Genomic DNA, 19,072 nt, shown 5'->3' with positions numbered 1-19,072 from the left:
GCCCGTAGATTATCATCACAGCTCTGAGAAGGCTGTCCAGGCGTCGGAGGGATATATAGACGGATTCGTTAGCAATTTTCACAGCGTCACTGAGCACAGCGAGAGCTCATCCTGCGAAACTGCACCAAAAGCTCAGATGGATCACTAAGCGGCCAGGATAGTTCTCGAATACCCCCCTGGCGGATAGATCCAACGTCTAGTCACCAACGAGCGGGCTCCATTTTACCGCTGGCAACATATCGACGGGCTAACTCTTTGGGTGCAGCAACGGGACGGTCGATATGGCTGGGAGCTCGTCATGTGCCAAGGCAGCATCCTTCGCTCCATACTCCACCACCGCCCAATGCATTCCGAAACCATGAGATTCAAGCCGTACCCTAACATGGGTATAGCAAACTGGATGAATAGCAAGCAAGCAAGCAAGCAAGCAAGTAGGTAGACACGTAGATACATCAGATACATTAATGCATCGCTCTCGTTAGATAAGGGAAGAAGAAATTCAGCAATATGAAAGGAAGAAGAAAAAGCAAAGAGGGCAAGGGGGTAAAATCCCTCGAAGAACGTCCGTGTTGCCACCGCCCCTCAGCTCAGACCCGCGGCATACCTTCAGATGAAGCGCAAGCGCGGGCGCAGCCTCAAGAACTCCCACCCAAGTCCGTTTGACGAGTTCTCGGCAGGCGAAAAAACAAGACAACCGAGTGAGGCCCTTCCTTCCTTCCTTCCTTCCTTCCTTCCTTCCTTCAAACCAACCCTCTTTGCAATCAGTACCGATAAACATGGCCGTGGCCACTCCCTTCCCCGCCCTGCCTCGCACCCTTCAGCTCGGCTCTGTACGCCTCCAGCTCGTCGTCGGTCACGGGCGTGACCGGCTCGTTCCCGGCGTCCTTGTCCAGCGCCTTGGAGGACGACGAGCCCATAAAGCCCGGGTGGTACGGCTCGTACGACAGCCGCGGCGGGCTATCCCTGCCGCCGCCTGTCCTGGATGAGGAGACGTTCGGCGGGTCTCTGAACGGGTCCTGGTTGTCGTCGTCGTCGTCGGTGTCGTCGCGATGGGGCGTTGCGTTGGCCGAGCGGGACGGGCCGGCCATGGCGTCGCTATTGTGGTACGCGTCGAGGGCGGCTTTGCCCTTTCCGTTACTGCTGCCGTCGCCACTGACGGGTTTCCGGCTTGGTACGGGAGGTAAGGGGCGAGAGTCGGAGGAGTGCGGGAGCTGATGTTGCTGGGTTGATGCGGGGCTGGAGGCGCTGGACCTGTTGTCGTTTTGGCCGAGGTGCTTCTTCGCCTGGAGGACTGCGCGGCGGTGCTGGTTCAGCGCCTGCTGGAGCTGTTCGTTGGTGTCGATCAGGCTCTCCATCGTGTCGTTGTCCGGGGCGGGGTCCTCGGCGGCCATGTAGGCTTGGATGCTGCGCGACGCGCTCGAGCAGCGGTCGGAGAATTCCTTGATTAGTTCGTTGGAGAGCACTTCCGACGGCGGGGTGCTCGCCACGACTTGTTCGAGGAGCTTGGCCGACGTGCGCGCTTCTTCTAAACGATTTGCCAACTCGATGGGGTCGGGGAGGCGCTTGCTGCTGCGGCGGTGCGGGACATGGACTTGGGTTTGGTGGTAAGGGTTGAAAGGCGGCGCCATCATGGCTTGCGGGCCTGGCGGAACGGGCACTCCCTGCGCTGCATGTTAGCGTGCATTCGTCTCACTTGCCAGCCTCTTGGTCCCCCCCGCTCCGACAACTCACCCCATAAGCTCTATAGGCCTTCTCCTTCTCCTTCTTCCACATCTCAATGATCAGCGCGAGCCCCTCGTCATAACCCTTAGTATTCTCGAACGAGTCTAGCGTTTCCATCAATATCTGGCGCACCCCCGCATCCCGCCCGTTCCTCAGCAGCTCCTTGGTTGTGTCGACAAATTTTTTGTCCAGAAACCGTGTGAATCCCGGGCCGGGGTTGTCGGAGAGGATGCGGACCAGCATGATGGCATTGTACGCATACGACGGCTTCGTCCAGTAGTCGCGCCCCATGTACTTGCGGATCCGTTGGGCGCATTCGGAGGCAGCGTTGGGAGACGCAACGGCGGCCTCGACAATGGAAGGCAGGAACACAACATCATCGCCCTGTAAACGCACCGAGTTTCGAATCTTAGCTCCTATTCTCGGCGCGACAACGGATGGGGAGGGAATCTGGGGCCGCGAGCGTCTCGTGACATACCGTCGAACTTCCCACCGACTGGCAAAATTGCTTCTGCAAACCCGAATTAGCGTCGGAGCTCCTACAAGCTTGCTAACCCGATGGGCGATGGGCTGGTCGGCATGATCGTACCACACAGCGCGCAGCGACAGCTTCGGGGGTGTCGTTCGCGGGGTCTATTGGAGCGTCTTCGGAACCTCCTGCGGCGCGAGAGTTGGGAAGCACACGTCAGTCTTCGGGGCCGCCGCTGGGTCGATGGTGCGCGCACTCACCACCAAAAGTCGGTCGCTTCTTGATGGTGCCCAGCACCTTGTTCATGCTGAAACTCTTCATGGCTCCGCCTGCGACAACAGCGTGCGCAGCAAGCGTTGCCGGCTCGACCTCGGGTTCGACGATGCGCAAAACTCGGGCGCGCTAGGATGAAGCAGCTTGAGTCGATTTTCGCAATCGGAAAGGCCGTCTCAACAGCAGATTTAGTGGTGGGCGAGTTTGCAAAGGTGCGAATTACCCCGTGATCCGCGACTCTCCCGCGTCGTCGTTTGCTATTTGCCGCCTGTCTAGCGCAAGGCAGCAAGGGTCTCAATCCAGGGACCCGTTTATTAGTTCCACGCAGTGTTCAGGGTCTGGACTGTCTGCAAATACGACCGTTGCTGTTCCCGTCTGTCGTCCGCTCGCCTTATACGTAGCTTCGGCGGTCTCGTTTATTGGCGCTTTGCACCCGTCTGTTGTTGGTGGTCACTGGCTTCGGAACGCATAAGCTTTGAGACTTTGTGCTGTTGCAGACACCGTGTTCCACAAAGAGAATTGGAAGTGCGACTTAAAAAGAGCCTTTTTTGTAGAGTCACTTCTAGGCAACCATGGCACCCGCCCCGTGTAACGGTATCCCGCCGCGCCTCTAATGTACAGTGCAGTGCTGTACTATATAGAACTCGCGTAGGGAGCAGTCTGGGCGGGATTGTGCCGGATCGCCTACCGATGGGAGTGAGGGGCAGAGATCCAATTGCCCAATTGCCCAATGGCCTGCGCCTGCAGCGGACAGAATATCTCGTGCGAGAGGATGGACAATCCTGGACCACGGGGCTTGGGTGATGCCAAGACTGCCATCATTGCACAGCCTCGCTGCCGTCGTCATCGTCCGGACGCGCAAGCAGCCATCCCGATCAGTAGATGCACATGTCAGTCAGAAGCTCGGCAGACGATTTGTTTGGCGGCAACAATGACAGGCCCAGCTTTCAAGCCACCGATCAGCAGCCCGGGATTGTCGTGATAAGATAAGCTGGCACGCTCCACTCTAACCTGGGTTATATCGTCGATCTGGGACCCATAGCGTTAAAACTGCCGGCAGACACAGCGAGATAAGTTTGTGGTTCTAAGTAGATGCTTCAACATACAAGCTACACGTCTCCTGGACATCAACTACTCGTCCTCCTCCTGATCGTCGGGCGATATCTCCTCTACTACAAGACTGCCGCCCCTACCCATCTTCTCGCCAATCGTGGCTTCATTCGGCTCAAACGTCTCCCGCGGCATGACCGATGCGATGTGGAACGCGTATTTGTGCTCGTAGCCTTCGGGCTTTTCTGCCTTCTCGCCATGAGATTCCGCTTTCAGGAGATCGTAGCATTCAACAAAGGCGTAAAGCTCTTCCAGCGTCGTCTGGCTGCTGAATCTCCGAATAACTCGCCCAGCGCCAGACGAGGCCGGCATGTTCAGTGCGAGCCGCACAGTGTCCTTCACTCCTGCATCAGGCTCCGGCGCTATCGTCGTAGCCCGCCATTTCCTCCACTGCTGCCGCAACTCCTCCAACCGCGCGGCTGCTTCAGCCGCCTCTTGGGCACGCTTCTCGGCTGCGGCCGCCGCAGCCGCAGCCTCCCGCTTCTGACGTGCCCTTTCCCTGTCTAGGGCGAGAGATCTCTCGTATGCTGAATCTTGCTGAGACCGTAAGTTACGCGCGACCTCTTGTGCGGCGCGCTCCGCCCGGACAGCGTTCAGATCAGGGCCATGTTTGGTGATGGCGCGCTGGATGCCAGCGATATATGCATCCGGCGTCATCGGACCCACGAGGCGCTTGACGATGCCCATGCGCGTGCTGCCCTCTTTGGGGGTGAGGCAAACTAGACACGAGAAGGGGTACTTGACGCAGCCATACTCTCTGGCCACCTGGAACGCCTCTGAGTCCAGCACATTCCCTCCCCATAGGATGATGTTATTTGCCGGATCGTTCACAAGGTTTGCAACCTCGGGCGACAGAAGTGTGTTTCGCACAAACGACTCGGTGTCGTCGTGCTCTGGAGATATCAAAACCATCAGCAGGAACTTGAGGTCCCTCTTTGCCGTATCCAATGCCTGGGCATGACCGCCCTCAAAGAAGGGCAGCTCGTGTGCGCCATACTCCTCTTCAAAGTCTCGTCGGAACCTCTGCGCTGTCTCCTTGGGCAGCGTCACCCTCCGTCCGCTCGTCTGCCTCAAGCCCTTGTGGATTGTTGATGCCACGAACCGCGGCCGGATTGAGCTCGGCAGGAAGGCCAAGAAGTAGAACAGCGATTTGAAAATGCCCGCAAAGATCCTGTAGCCCACCTGAAAAGGGGCGAACAGGAGCGCTACCAGAAACGGTGTCCTGTACACCGCTGCGGGTTGGGGTACTACCCGTGGAGCGGGCTCCGTTTGCGGCCGTCGTGCCGTGTGGTGTGGTTGAGAATCAGCGGCCAGCAAGCTCTCGTGCAGATTCTCGTGCCTCGCGGTTGCGCGAGGGATACTATCGTGTGCAGCCTGGGCTTCGGCAACTGGGTCGGGGCCCTCTCCGTCGAAGAACTTGGCAATGGCGATCTGCATGACAGTCAGCGCTGTCCACCGGATGGATTGCAATCAGATACGGACCTGGACGTTCCATTGTGACCTCTCGAGTAGGGGGATCGCATCCTTGACATCCTGGCTGGTCACATCGGTGTATTGCTGCAGGGCCTCTTGCTGGCTCGCAGAGAGCTGGCCGAGGTCGAAATCGGCCTCGCCAGCCATTGTAGCTCCCAGGGGAGGACCGTATTCATCCACTATCGAGCTGCCAAGGGAAGGTGTAGCAGCATCAATCGGTTGACATGTCCCGAGACTCGGGGAGTAGACGCACTCTGGCCGCTCTGCGGGGTGTTCGAGCGGGAAGTTGCTAGCGGTGTTGTGTAAGGCTCCGCGTCGAATTCGATCTCGATTCGGCTTGGACGGCTTCCTACTGCTGCGGGATGTGACTCCCCGAGTGCTGAAGGTTCCCTGGGCCTGTGAAGGCAATCTTCGAGAAGGAACAGGATGTGGCAAGAACAAAATTAGAGTTGAAGGCCGAGTGAATTCGCTTCTGGGCTCGCACTTATTGTAAAATCGAGTTTGTGCGTACACCACAGGCGTTTCGTCACGTTGTCGACACTTTAGCGTTGGGTCAACAACCCGTCCGGCCCTGAGCAGGAGCTTGGTGGCCTCAAGGAGAGATGAGGTCAGCACCAGATAACAGATAAGCCAACGCGATTTGACTCAAAGCGGATATGCCAGTAAGCCCCTGCATTCAGCTAACGTTCTGACCCGGCTAGTTGCAAAGGATGTGGCACGTGCGTCGAGGCTGAAGACCTGAAGCACAAGCGAGGAAGCGAGGGGGTTGCTGCCCCACAACCTGCCTTGCCTAGTTGCAGCGGCGGGAGCCCACGCATTCTCGGGATTCTTCCAGCGCTTGCAACGCTTTGTCTGTCGGCCCGCCGCCGACGACGCTGTCTAGGGTCATCCGGTTCTCAACACCCGATTCCGGACAGAAAGCGCGCGATCCGTTCTACCACTCTCCTTGCCGTGCGCGCCAATTGCTAAGTCGCCATTGGGTCCTTGTTTCGTCGCAACCACCGTCGTCCGCCCCTGTGATCGGTTCGCATGCGCTTCTATGGGTGCCTTATCGCCCGCTCCGTCAAAACATGGGAGATTTTCGCTGTCAACAAGTAGGATGTGCCCTCTCATCCCCTCTCCCGCCACCATGTCTCTCGCTTCGCAATCAGACCTGGCGCCCTGACGCTCTCTTCCGTTAGATCTTGTAGAACCGGTCAAGGGGCTGTCTCGCCGTCCTTGATTTCATCGACTTCCTGCCATGGCCGCGACGCGGTACCCCCCGAATGACCTTCGACGCCAGGTCGGTTCTCCGAGATCCAAGGGACGAGGTGGGTTGCGACTATTTCCCGTTGTGACCGCGTTGCCACTCATGCGCCTTTGCCAGAGAACAAGGATACCCTCTGCCGCAACATACTTATATATGGCCATTGCCGATACGAAGACCAAGGATGTTCATTCAATCATGACCAGAACAAGAATCCCTCGCCGCAAGCAGACTTGTGAGTTGGTCGCCCGTTCTTGGCCCTCCCCCTCGTCTGTTTCTGACCTGCAATCAGTGCCGCCAAGAAGGCATTCAACGCCGATTCGCCGTCATTCACTCCGTCAAGCCAGCAATCCGCGCCCACCAAGAAATCCACTTTATCGTCTCAGGCTGCAAGTGCCGCTCCATTCACTCCCCGTGGAGTAGGCAGTGAGTTGAGTCTTGCTGGGATGGGTTTGCACCGTGTCTAATCATAGTCCAGCGTCGAACCTGCAGCAACCCGCTGAGACTTCCATGTTTAATCCAGCAGTCATCAGAGAATTCACCCCGCAGAATTATGACATTGGGAACACGGTACGTTTCTAGGTTTGTCAGTAACGAGGTTTTATTTACTTAAGTAGGCACAGAATTCCGGAAATGGGGTCGCACAAGAGAATGGTTTGTACAGCGACCCGTTCACTACGATGGGGTCCATTGGCACAGCGCTACCCTCTGCTAGCCAGTACAACCTGTACGCGGGTGATCACAACGCCCTAGCCGGGTCTGGGCCGCCGTTTTATCCTCAGCACGGTGCCTTTCCTGCGGGGCCGCTCCAACCACCAAATTACCACCTCTATCAGCCATTTGACTCGTACCGACAAGAGCTTCAGCCGTGGCAAAGGGCAACCTACGACTTCTTCATGCCGGCTAAGATGCGAGAAGAGCTTCAGAAGAAGATGTTTGCAACTCAGCAAGTAATGCCAAGTAAGTTTCGCAGACCGTCTCTGACGTCGCCCTGGGTGCTAAAGCCGCTAGATTCCGGGCTTCCTCAGCTCGAGCACTGGCACTCGCTGTTCCCTCTAGACATCAATAATAGGAAGAACACGTCCGCTTTCGGCTATCCGAGTTGGGTATACAAAGCTCAGAATAGCCGAAACGGGCGGCATTACTCCCTCAGAAGACTCGAAGGTATGGGAGAAAGAAACGCTGAAATTCGCTGCTCGTTGGACGCTCAATATTGACGTCGCAACCAGGTTACCGATTGACCAACGAGAAAGCCATTCTCAGCGTCATGAAGGACTGGAAAAAGATCAAAAACGCCAACGTCGTGACGGTCCACGAAGCCTTTACCACTAGGGAATTCGGCGACAGCTCTCTGATCTTCGCATACGACTATCACCCCTTGTCAAAAACCTTGCAGGAACAACACCTCCAACCGGCTCAAGGCAATCGATACAGGGCGCCCAACGCCGTGCCCGAGAACGTGTTGTGGGGGTACATCTGCCAAATCACGAATGCGCTCAAGGCCATCCACTCGAACAAGCTCGCAGCTCGGTGTATCGAGCCCAGCAAGATCATCGTCTCGGAAAGTAACCGCGTTCGGCTTGCTGCATGCTCTATATTGGACGTGGTGCAGTTCGAGACGAACACACGATCCGTACAAGAGCTGCAGCAGGAAGATCTCGTCAAGTTTGGCCGGGTTATCCTCTCCCTAGCAACGGGGGCGCCGCCGGCCCACCTCAACAACATCCCCGCGGCTTTAGAATCATTGAGCACCAAATACTCGGTGAATCTCAAAGAGGCCGTGCAATGGCTCATTGCGCCGCCGAGCCCGGGCGAATCCAAGAGCATCGACAACTTCATTGGCGGTATTGCCTCGCAGATGACGACCTTCTTCGACCTCGCGCTCCAGGACAACGACGAGAAGCAATTCCATCTGGCCAGGGAACTGGAGAATGGCCGCATTGCCCGCAACGTGATGAAGCTGGCGACCATCGTCGAGCGCGGCGACGTCGGCAGCGTGCGGGACTGGTCCGAGACTGGCGACCGGTACCAGCTCAAGCTCTTCCGCGACTACGTCTTCCACCGCGTCGACCCTGATGGGAAACCCAACCTCGGCATTGGCCACATGCTAACCTGCATGAGCAAGCTCGACGCGGGCATCGACGAGATGGTCGTCTTGACCAGTCGCGACAATGAGACCGTGTTTGTACTCACATACCGGGAGCTCCGGCAAATGCTTGATCGCGCGTTTAATGAACTCGTGAAGCACAGCAAGACCGGCGCTCCGGGGGCGAATTAGGCACCGCCCACGCTGGCGCAGTCTGCAAGGGGCGCTGCACCGGATGATCCGGCGCTGGCAGCGTGACCGGCGCGGGGTACGAGGAGCGTGCCTCGCTTCAGGCTTTGGTACACTGACGACGAAATTGGGGCTGACGGACAGAAGAAGACATGCGACAACCCCGGCTGCTTATCAAGGGAGCGTCCCCCGGGCTTTCTACACTAACGTCAACGGGGGGAATAATATGGGAACCGTCCCTCAAGGCCCCCGGCACCGGCCATGGTTACCGCCGGGAGCGAACCGTGCTAAATGATAGAACATGGGTACACGACCCGGTGTTGAGGCTTGGCGCGCCCAGCCGAGATATGGTCGAGCAAGTGCTAGCAGAAACATCGACTCGTGTTGAAAAGTGTTCCGAGATGGACGAAGATGAAGTATGGTCTGGAAGGACTACGGAAAGTGTACCGCTCGAGTCCAGGCTGCCGGACCAGCGTCGGAGGCCGCAGGTATTCCAAAGATATATATTGTGGGGGGTATTGAAATGCCGGCGAGGATGTTGCTAGCAAGCGTGCGTGGTTTACGACGAGAGAAAAGAAAATATCAAAGCATATTCTAGAAGTGTTATACGCGGGCGTGAGTGTCGTTCGTTTAGGAGAACGTTTCGCTCCTTTCTCATTGCGTTGATGCTCACATGCCGCCCTGCAAAGGTCAGGCTGGATTTGCCCTCAAACCCCTCCCCTCCCCGAACAAGGGAAACAAAAACATGACGCATGATGGCGAGCTTGCTCCTTTCCCAATGCGGGCCACTGCATTGGCTGCTGTCCCTGGCCGGTCCCCAGCGAAGCCCCTTTAACACGGCGGCCGCCACCATAATTCCCCGGTCTTTCATGGTATCTCAACACCTTCTTGAGCCTCTCAATCCCACATATCCATTCATATTTGTCTTTTTTCCCTGCCAGCCGCCTTTCAATCCTCGTCCTGAAGGAACGGATTCGATATCACCTCGCTCCCATCAACGGGGCTCACCACCACGAGCAGCGTACCGCGCACAACCACAAGCCCCAGCGGTCTGGTCATCTCGTTCCCTTCGTCGTCTGCCGAAAGTAATCATCATAATCAAAATATGTCAGTGGCTTGTTTTTCTTTCTATTCCCGCTCGGAACCTTATCCCCTGCGCTCAGACGACTACTAGGTAGGGAGGTCCCACTCACCCCTGAGCAACTCCTCCGCCTCGTCCAGGACGAGATTCATCAGCGCGTCGTAGCCTTTCAAAACGCCCGTCGCTGGAGGAAGCAGAAAATCGTCTGTCAGTTTGTACCCCTTGCTTCCTAACAAAACAAACAGGTGGGTGGGAATGGGAAAATGGGAAGGGGAAGGGAAGGGGAGGGGGAGGGGGAAGGCGGGGGGTGTTTTGGTTGGACGCAAAAACGTAAACGAACCTTCCCGCCCGCCGTTGAACTTGACCGTGATGCGCTTGTCCATGTACTTCTTCAGATCGAGAATGTTTTCCTTCTTGGGCCGCTCCCGGTCCTGGCTCGCCGCGGCCGCTGATGCTCCTGCTCCTCCTCCCCCGCCGCCGCCCCGGCCTCCTCCGCGCCCACCCCTGTGCCCTCCGCCCCGGCCGCCGCGGTGGGGTCGGTCTGCCATTTTCGTCCTTGTTTTTTTTTTTCTCGGCTGATGGTCTGTTTTTGGGGTGCGCAGGTGTACGTACGGAAGGGGGTGGTTGGCAAAACTGAGGTACCTAAATGATATGCTTGAGAGCTTTGGGAGCTTCACAGGGAGGTTTCCGTTTGGTTGGCTTGGTTTGGTTTGGTGGGGCGCGCTGGACAACGCGAAAGAGGGCTGACTTTGAATTGATTGCTGGGGTCTGACGCTTGGCCAAAAGTCTTGGTTCGGACCCCACCATTGTGGGCCTGCGGTTGTCAGCTGGGGGAAGATGTGGTCAAAGCTCCTTGCCCTCTTCGGGGGAAAAGATAAAATTGTACGACGAGGCTGATGCGGGTCCGATACTTGGTGGGGCCCCACACAAAATTCCCGACTTACACACCGACAGCCGATTTGGACGCGATGGGCGGCGCCTCGGGCTCTTGCTGCACAGTTGTCCGCCGGTGTGGAACATGAGCAAAGCCTTCCTAGCGCCACTGACAGCCAACAGGACAAAAGCAGCAGGTGATCGCTCGGCTGGGCCTATCAACAGCGGCATCGCAATCGACGTTGGGGCGACGGAGGCCATTGGGGTTACCTGTACATACAACCGTGCAGCAATGGGTGAATTTCCAAGTATTGTCAGACGCCAACGGAGTCTCATCTTTTGTGCGACGAGGCGTTGGGCTTGGTCCCAAGTGAGACATTGTCCCAGAAACCCCGAACTTCACCCTTAGTCTTGTGAGTGCGTCAGCGTCACTCTTTCTTCAAACCATCCCACCCGATCGTATCTACACCTCATACAGATCGAGAGATGCACTAATAGAGCATCAATATGGTAGAAATGTAGAGAAAGGAGAGAAGAAAATGAGTAAGATCTTGCTCATACCAGTCTTGAGTCCAGAGCTGCGCTTCAAGTTGCTTGTCTTCAACCTCCGCCAGCAATCTACTTAGCATCCATAACCCACCGGGGCTGTACTAACCCAAATCGCTGAAGCATCGTCTGAGTATTGTCCTGTTGCGAGGAAGCTAGCCCATCTGCAAAGTAACTCATCTTCCCCTACGCTGAGGACATCGCTTCCCATCGTCTTAATTCGAGGGAAAGTCTGGCGACAGCGGTAGTTTGCTTAATCTCTCGTTTCCCTTAGCCGGTAATGGAGTTCAGGAAGGCTAAGAGACTATTTCTGTACACTCTCAGATCTCGGGTGATTCAAGGAATTCACGAACTACGACGCCAGCTCCAGTTGAAGAGCCTCTGAAACCGGCTTTGTGCCGAGAGTACGGCTCGCTTCATGTGCCCGAAGTGTATGTTTTGCTCGCTACGAGATACCATTCCTAAACTTTGCCAATCGTGCCAAGTTCTGGTCCGAATGTGATGCATTCTACCCGATTGCCTGGCGGGAAGAGGTCTGGACGACGGAAACGTACTCTGGCGCAGGGCTTAGGATTCCTCTCTCAAGCTCGGCTCCCCGTGACGGATCGCGGCTTTTGTATCTGTGACAGTGTGGTTCTCGATCCAGATACTATCGCCGTTTATGCTACGGCAACTCCCCTAGAGTTCCTTTCGAATATCCTACTATTACTTGCAACGTAAATCCCGTCGTTCCGAATAAGGCCACCAATTTGCATGTTCGCCACTGTACGTGGCGTGACATTTAGAAGTGGTTGAGAATGCTGCCAACGGCAAGAGCGGCAAGAAAGTCAGTCGATTGCCTCATCGAGATATGTCAGACGATGTATTCTGAGGACCTGCTCATTACGAACTGGTAAGAATGACAGCTGGTTGTTTTGATAGGGCTACCACGTAAAACGCTGTCTTGCCATGGACATACCTCGGCTGACGATAAAGGACAGAAACCTGGCGAAACTTAGTGACTCGGAAGTTGATGGGCCGGATTGAACAAAACCGAATGAGGGCCACAGTCGAATCATCCCGCTGCACTTGTCCAGTTCTAGAATGTGAAGCACAGTCGATGTCGAGCGAGGAGTATCGGGCCATCTCGTGGTCCACACCGAGGTGTTAAGGAGTGTTTCGTAGACAAGGTGTGGAGCTCTTCTAGTGTCCTGCGGTCTTCCACATTATTTTTGTGGACAACATAGACACACTCAGGGTAGGATGTTCTGGGTTGCCTGGCATGATGTGCTACTCGCGTGCATGGTAGCATCGGCGAGTTGATAGCCGACGGGTGCAGGTGCTGTCCCAGGACCGGGAAGCATCACTAAGATGGCTCCGCCTTCCTACTGTGCACAAACGTTCGTCTGGAGCCAAATTGAAGACGACTTGAACAGAATTGATTGCAACTTGTAGGAGGAGCTGCCTGCCGTACGCTAACCCCACCTCTGGGCAGCGTTCGTTTGCTTGCACAGCTCTTAGTATCGTGTGCCAAACACGGATTTCACAAGGGTCACATCTGGGAGGAGCTGGTAAAAGTTATACCTACTCGTCTGGTTTGCGACGTTACCCAGCCTGCTTGCTGCGATGGTGTCGTTATGCACGAACCTTGGGTGCTGTACCCTGGACTCGTGAATCCCGCAACCCAAGCGTTCTTGTTGCCCAAGCCAGGTTGGGCCGACAGGGGAGCAATCCACGATTGCGCTCGAGAATCCCCAATATCCCCAGGTCATTTACTCAACGTGAGGAGAGGGGGCGGAGGAGGACGTTACCAGGAGGTTGAGAATGAGGAATAGCTTTGAGCGACCCCTTGCCATAACTCAGCTTACTAGGCGGCCCCTAGATGAAGCCGTCGCTACGGCAGAAGCAGTTGCCGGCATGGAGCAGGTGAGATGGAAGGATTGCCGGCGTGGCTTGGAACCGACGAGTTGCCCCAGGGGTCTTGTTCTGCGCGGGCAAAACAAAACCGGGGCAGCAAACCACGGAAAACAGCAACATACATGTAGACTCTGGCGACGAGGTCGTTGCAGTGCGGCGGTGTTCCAGGCATGACGGTGTTCCGAGAGTGCGGTCCCAACCTGGAAGTTGCCGTCTCTTGCCGGCGTGACAATGACACCCCCGTCTTTGAGTCTTTCCCGCCCACTCCTCCCTCTTGGTCGAACGCTAGGCCCCCTTGCTCGCCGACCCCCTCTCCGCAGAGTCGACTCGCACATTATTGGGTCCAAGCAGCCGACGGCTTGAAACCATCGAAACCCTCCCAACCATCCGCAATCCGTTGCGAAAAACGGGACATGGGGCACATGGCACATGGCAAATGAACGCAGGGCGAAAACTCGCGCGGACGAAGTCCGTAGGGCATACAACGATGCACATGCTGCCGGCCTCGCCCAGCCCGGATCCGGGCTCCGCCCCCTGGAGGCAGTCTCCAGCTCACCTGTGCTCGTGGGAGACCGGAGTCAACGGCAACGGCAACGGCAAGGCGATGCATGGTCTCGGAGGGCCTCGGGTGCCACGGAGGCTTCCCGGACCAGGCATGCTGGGCGGTGGGGAAGAGATGCCGGCGTGTCAGTGAATTTTGTTTTGGGCTCCTGTGAGTACTTGTTGCTTGTCGTGTTTTGGTCGATTATGAGGTGTAGCAGAGGCGGCCCATTCATTCACCCCCCTCCGGCCCCCAGCCTCTCCCTTAAATACTTCGGGTCGGCCCCCTTGCTTCCAATCCGCTTTCCCCTTCTCTCCTCCACAACTCAAGCATTGCTCTCGGCACCCCCTGTCAACGAGACCACGCGGGCTGTGGGTATTGTTCCTACGACCATTGCAAGCTTTGCACGCCCCGGACCGTACGCGTGCGCTCTGATGCAGAGCTTGCAATTGCTCTGCCTGGCCCGTCTACATCTTGCAACTTTTTCCCCACGCTTTGCAGGCTTCCGGTCTCGCGTGCTCGCTTTTTGGCTCGTGTGTCCCTCCGCCGTACAATATTACTTGCCCGTTCCCCCCCCCCCCCCCCCCCCCCCCCTTTCTGTTTTTGTCGCATCTGCACCCGCGCCGCGTCTGGGCGGGCCGTTCCCTCCACCCAGCCCATCAGCCTGTTCCATTGCGCCTCGCACACCACGCGTTTGCCGTCTGACAACTTGCCTGAAAATATTGCACAACTCCCCCAACGCAATAGTCACATCAAGTCAACCGCGGCAATGGCGGCCGTGGACATAGCGCCAGCAATGGCCGATCTGGGCTCGTTGCTGTGCGAGTCCAGCTTCTCTAGTACTCCGACCGACGCATCCTCCTCGAACGCCGCGTCGTTGAGCTCGACGCCTCCGACCACTGTCTCGCCCGATAGCATGTCGCTGGCCTCGGAGCCGGACGTGCCCAAGCCAGAGAGCGACGTTGTATCCAGCATTGAAGCCGCTATCTCGTCTATCCCATTGCCCGAGAACGAGCAACACGAATCAGGTCAGCAGACGCCCCTCGGCCAAGACGCTATCATCGTCGCCGAGCAACCTCCACCAGCCGAGCCTACACCGACTAGCCGTCCACGACGAAGCCGATCAAGTTTGCCCGTCTATAACCTTGCCAAGCTGTCCGGTAACGGCGTTCATGGCAGGCGGCGCGCAAATGGCGATACAATCCAGGAAAAGAGGCGTCGCACTATCTCAGGCGAAACGCTCGCCAACAGCAGCGATGCGGGCGTAAACGATGCGAACGACGCAAAACAGGCGTCTCGAAGCGGGATTGACGCGTTAGACCGCCGCCACTCGATTGCCAGCGTCAGCACGCCCAGGAGCGCGCGAATTGCCCAGCGATCCGGCTCGAGCCAATCACCAGCGCATATTACGCGTAGGGCGACGCGTCTTTCGGGTGCTTCTGTCGAAACCATGGCGACCAAGCTGTCGACCCTCAGCAAGCGGGGCAAGAAGTCGGTCAACAAGGGATTGGGGCGTCTGTCACGCGAACTAAGGCGGCTGCAAGACACGAACGAATTCGCGCACATCGACACGCGTCCTGTTCGCTACACTGTATGGAGTAATGGAAAATACGTTGACGTGGATGCCGCACCGGCGGCGACGCCTGAGCCGCCGCGGAAGAAGGCTAGGGTCGATGGGGATGCCACGGATGCCCCGGACAAGGGCGCAACCGAGAAGCAGGAATCAGGCGCACCAGCAGCCAAAACGCGACGCGTGAAGAAGTGGCTGGAGAAAGGGCTCTACGCTGGTCAGGAAGCGCCCATTGACATCTTCAAGGGCCTCACGACCCAGGAGAAGAAGAAACTCTCGTCGCTCCCGGAGCTCATACCGAACGGCAGGCTCAACCGGACGCTCCCAATGCCCATGTTTAATGGCCTGCGCATATTGATCAATGGTCGCGACTTCAAGCTGCCCTTTGACGTTTGCAATCCTCTCCCTCCCGGACAGCCGAAGCCCGCCGCATACCGTACCATGACCAGGAGTGAGTGACCGTCCCGCACACTGCCGTTCTGCCGTGAACACATACTAACCTACCCTCACCACAGACCGCTTTGTCGGAGACGCCGCGGCATACTGGAAAAAGACTCCCCACTTTGAGGACTTTGCTTCCAAGTGCGTCTGTAAGCCCGAAGATGGGTGCGCCGAGGATTGCCAGAACCGCATCATGTTCTATGAATGTGACGAAACGAACTGCAACGTCGGCAGGCCCTACTGCACGAACCGCGCCTTCCAGGATCTCCAGGAACGGACGAAGAAGGGCGGCCGGTACCGGGTGGGCGTCGAGGTCATCAAGACTGCTGACCGCGGCTACGGCGTGCGCAGCAACCGCTGCTTTGAAGCCAACCAGATCATCATGGAGTACACGGGCGAGATCATCACCGAGGAGGAGTGCGAGCGCCGCATGAACGAGGTGTACAAAGATAATGAGGTAAGCCGGCGTCCCTCTTCCAAGCAAGCGCAGGACGTCAAAGCAGCTGACCTCCCCGCAAAGTGCTATTACCTCATGTCCTTTGACCAGAACATGATCATCGACGCCACGACGGGCAGCATCGCGCGGTTCGTCAACCACTCGTGCTCGCCCAACTGCAAGATGATCAAGTGGATCGTGTCCGGGCAGCCCCGCATGGCCCTGTTCGCGGGGGACCGGCCCATCATGACGGGCGAGGAGCTTACGTACGACTACAACTTTGACCCCTTCTCAGCTAAGAACGTGCAGAAGTGCCTTTGTGGTAGTCCCAACTGCAGAGGTGTCCTCGGCCCGAAGCCGAAGGAGGTCAAGCCGCCAAAGCTCACAGAGAAGAAGTCGGCCAAGACGGTCAAGGCCGTCAAGAGCGTCAAGACGGTGAAGAGTGTCAAGAGCTCGGTCAAGACGGTCAAGGCGACGGGCAAGCGGAAGTTCAAGGACCTGTTTGACTTTGACGAGTCTGACGAAGAAGAGGCCAGTACCAAGGCGGTCAAGAAGCGCAAGATGGTCACAGGCAGCAGCAGCAGCAGCAACAACAACAACAATAACCACAGCACCAGCAAAGTCTCGGCATCCCTCAAGCGGACCCTCTCATCCACGGCCAAGGGAGCCGCCAAAGGTGCCGTCACCAAGATCAAGCGCAGTGTCTCGAGCATCCCGATGGGTAAAAAGGCGACAAAGACGGTCAAAAAAGTCGCCCTGACCACCTCCAAGGGGGCAAATACCAAGGCCAGGTTCAAGGCAAAGGCGAAGGCAAAGGTGGCGCTGACCACGTCTTCCAAGGCGATGATAGCCAGGGCGAAGGTGGCCAAGGCGGCCAGCCGACCACCCTACGGGAAGCGACCGGCGCAGAAGAAGCTGGTTGCCGAGGCGCCCTCGAGGAGTCCGAGCCTGACGATTGTCGCGGCCGGGGTGGGCGCGGCGGCGGAGAAGGCGGGGACGCCCGAGGCTAGGTCGGAGAACGGACCCGGGGCGGGCGCCGGGACGGGCACGACCAAGTCGGCTCGGAAGTGGACCCCGTCGTGGAAGGCGAGGGAGAACGTCGCGGCTGCTGCCACCGAGGACAGGGCTGGCTCCTCGGCCGTGTCGAGCCCCAGGTCGGCCAAGTCGACGGCCAAGATCCGGGTTGTGGCGGCGGTTTCTAAGTGAGAGGTGTGGCAGGGGAAAGGGGGAAGCAGGGGCGTTAATAGGACGGATGTTATGGAGATGGATGGACGGGATGCGGATGGGGGATGGGGGAATGGGGGGATGGAGTTGGGGGAAAATCCGGCGTTTTTGCATTTTTCAATTTCATTTTCAATTTCATTCTCTTCTCCCCCCTCTCTTCTTTCCCGCTTGCTCTTTTCAAATACGGCATTTTATTGTCATCTTGAAAGGGGAAGAGATTGAGGGAGGCGGTGTCTTGTGGTAAAAGAGGGGGGGCTGACTTATAGGGGACGAGGAAGGGTTTTGTTTCCAGGGAAGGGAGATACAGGGGAGAAATGAATCGTGTTGTCTTCTCTTTACCACTATGTTCTTTTTTTTTTTTTGGAATGATACTATCAATTATTGGACATATTTTGTGTTTTAGTTTGGTGGGGGAGAGGAGAGAGAGAGAGAGAGAGAGAAGAGAAACAGAGAAAGATCTGGTTTGTGTTCAACATTGAGTAGGCAGAATCAATCAAAATTTTACTGCTCTTTGTTGGGGGTTGATGAGGTGCGAGACTCGGTGCCCGGGCTTTTTTAGCCCCGCCCTTGCTCAGGGCGCGCTCGGGGCGGCCCGGACCGATGATGTATTGGGCGTGTGAGTGGCTTGGATCCGACTGCCAGTTTTTATCTTCCATGACACAGCTATCTAGGACAGGATAGGACTTGGGCGGATTTTTCTTTCTTTCTTCCTTTTCGGGCGACAAAGCGCAGCCGTGAACCGAGCCAGATACACTAGCTGAGCAAAAGTTCAACATTGCACAGCCGGAGGAGAAACTCCCTGTTTCGTTCGGTGTGTCTGTGGCTGACTTTTCCGTTGGGGGCCTTGGCGACGGACGCGAAAGTCTTAGAACTCTCCCGACAGGGGGTTGTTCACCGGCTCACCGACGAGAAGTGGGATTTGGGGGAAGAGGGGGAAATTGCGCGTTTGCGTTCAGTGTTCTTTTTTGTTTTGATTCGGGTTTCTGGTTCGTTTCTGGGACAGTTTTTGAGGCCTCGAACGCGATTTGATTTGACCGTGGCACGCCCCAATGGGTGAGCTGCGTTACTGTGCAAAAAGCTTCGGGGCGACCGCGGTAAAAACATCAGCTTACGGACCCTCCAATCCATCCGGTGGAGTCCAGTGGGTCGCGCACACCGAGAGACGGGACAAACTTTCCTTGACCTTTTTGTTCCCCGTCATTTTATTAGCTGTCTCTCCGCTGGTCTCCGTTGCCTGTCTCCGCTGGTCTCAACCCCACTTTCTCCCGGCGGCGGCAACGGGAGCTGAAGCGGGAAAGCTTGGCGTTTTGTCCCGCCCGCCCTTCCGACCCTCGGAAGGCGGGGTCGGCGCCGAATGTGGATTTAGGTGGCTTTGCGATCGCCTTTGAGCGTCGGTTCAATTTTCAAGGGGTTCGGGAGGCGGAGTTTTAAACCGGAAAACCCTTGCTCGAAAATGGGTCAGAGTGCCTAAGCTGGATGTTCTAGAGGTTGTAAATTTTCGTCCAAAGCCGCTAGTCGTTTTGGCAAAGAGGCTGTACAGGATAATAGACTCCGTGTGTAGACGTGCAGCAGCTGGTTTCGAAAACATGGATGAAATCTGCCCAGCGGTCCGATGGTCGGGCTTTGCAAGCGCATAGGTACACTGGTTTCCCCCCCCCCCCCCCCCCTTTTTTCTCAATCCTTCTTCTGCTCTTTGCTAGTGGCCCAGGAATGTCAAACGTCTAATTAGTGTCGTCGCTAGCTCGGTGGGTAGGATAAAGCCTACGTCACCGGGGTGTCTGGCGGTGTAAACAACACAGCTCACGAGACATGGTTTTTGCCCAAACCCCTTCCACCTTACTGGGAGCCCAACCGGCTAAAAACTCCAGTCGTGGGTCAAAATTGAGGGCGCCAGTG

At 56.8% G+C, this 19,072-nt stretch overlaps 5 protein-coding genes across 5 annotated transcripts; 2 read left to right on the top strand and 3 right to left on the bottom strand.

Moving 5' to 3' along the window:
* Positions 1-761: 761 nt before the first annotated feature.
* Positions 762-2,512, bottom strand: MFIFM68171_02493 (uncharacterized protein; the record flags this gene model as incomplete). The annotated part of the gene is made up of 5 exons (XM_071057915.1): positions 762-1,661; positions 1,732-2,106; positions 2,201-2,233; positions 2,312-2,379; positions 2,452-2,512. The coding sequence occupies 5 exons, from the start codon at positions 2,510-2,512 to the stop codon at positions 762-764; spliced, it is 1,437 nt and encodes a 478-aa protein (XP_070914016.1).
* Positions 2,513-3,595: 1,083 nt separating this feature from the next.
* Positions 3,596-5,194, bottom strand: ucp10 (UBX domain-containing protein 10; the record flags this gene model as incomplete). The annotated part of the gene is made up of 2 exons (XM_071057914.1): positions 3,596-5,005; positions 5,057-5,194. The coding sequence occupies 2 exons, from the start codon at positions 5,192-5,194 to the stop codon at positions 3,596-3,598; spliced, it is 1,548 nt and encodes a 515-aa protein (XP_070914015.1).
* A 1,093-nt stretch (positions 5,195-6,287) lies between these two features.
* PAN3 (PAB-dependent poly(A)-specific ribonuclease subunit 3) lies at positions 6,288-8,571 on the top strand (the record flags this gene model as incomplete). The annotated part of the gene is made up of 7 exons (XM_071057913.1): positions 6,288-6,357; positions 6,414-6,528; positions 6,586-6,719; positions 6,772-6,863; positions 6,911-7,253; positions 7,305-7,457; positions 7,523-8,571. 7 exons carry the CDS (start codon positions 6,288-6,290, stop codon positions 8,569-8,571), a joined length of 1,956 nt encoding a protein of 651 aa, XP_070914014.1.
* Positions 8,572-9,516: 945 nt separating this feature from the next.
* On the bottom strand, positions 9,517-10,197 carry lsm7 (U6 snRNP-associated protein Lsm7; the record flags this gene model as incomplete). Its single annotated transcript, XM_071057912.1, has 3 exons — positions 9,517-9,644; positions 9,762-9,833; positions 9,990-10,197. 3 exons carry the CDS (start codon positions 10,195-10,197, stop codon positions 9,517-9,519), a joined length of 408 nt encoding a protein of 135 aa, XP_070914013.1.
* A 4,077-nt stretch (positions 10,198-14,274) lies between these two features.
* MFIFM68171_02489 (uncharacterized protein) lies at positions 14,275-17,158 on the top strand (the record flags this gene model as incomplete). The annotated part of the gene is made up of 3 exons (XM_071057911.1): positions 14,275-15,526; positions 15,591-15,973; positions 16,037-17,158. 3 exons carry the CDS (start codon positions 14,275-14,277, stop codon positions 17,156-17,158), a joined length of 2,757 nt encoding a protein of 918 aa, XP_070914012.1.
* Between the last annotated feature and the right edge of the window lie 1,914 nt (positions 17,159-19,072).

Source organism: Madurella fahalii (assembly GCF_045866475.1).
Source record: "Madurella fahalii IFM 68171 DNA, scaffold_1, whole genome shotgun sequence".
Taxonomy (NCBI): Eukaryota; Fungi; Ascomycota; class Sordariomycetes; order Sordariales; genus Madurella; species Madurella fahalii.
The sequence above is the reverse complement of the archived record's forward strand: the minus strand, read 5'-3'. Positions and strand labels throughout refer to the sequence as shown.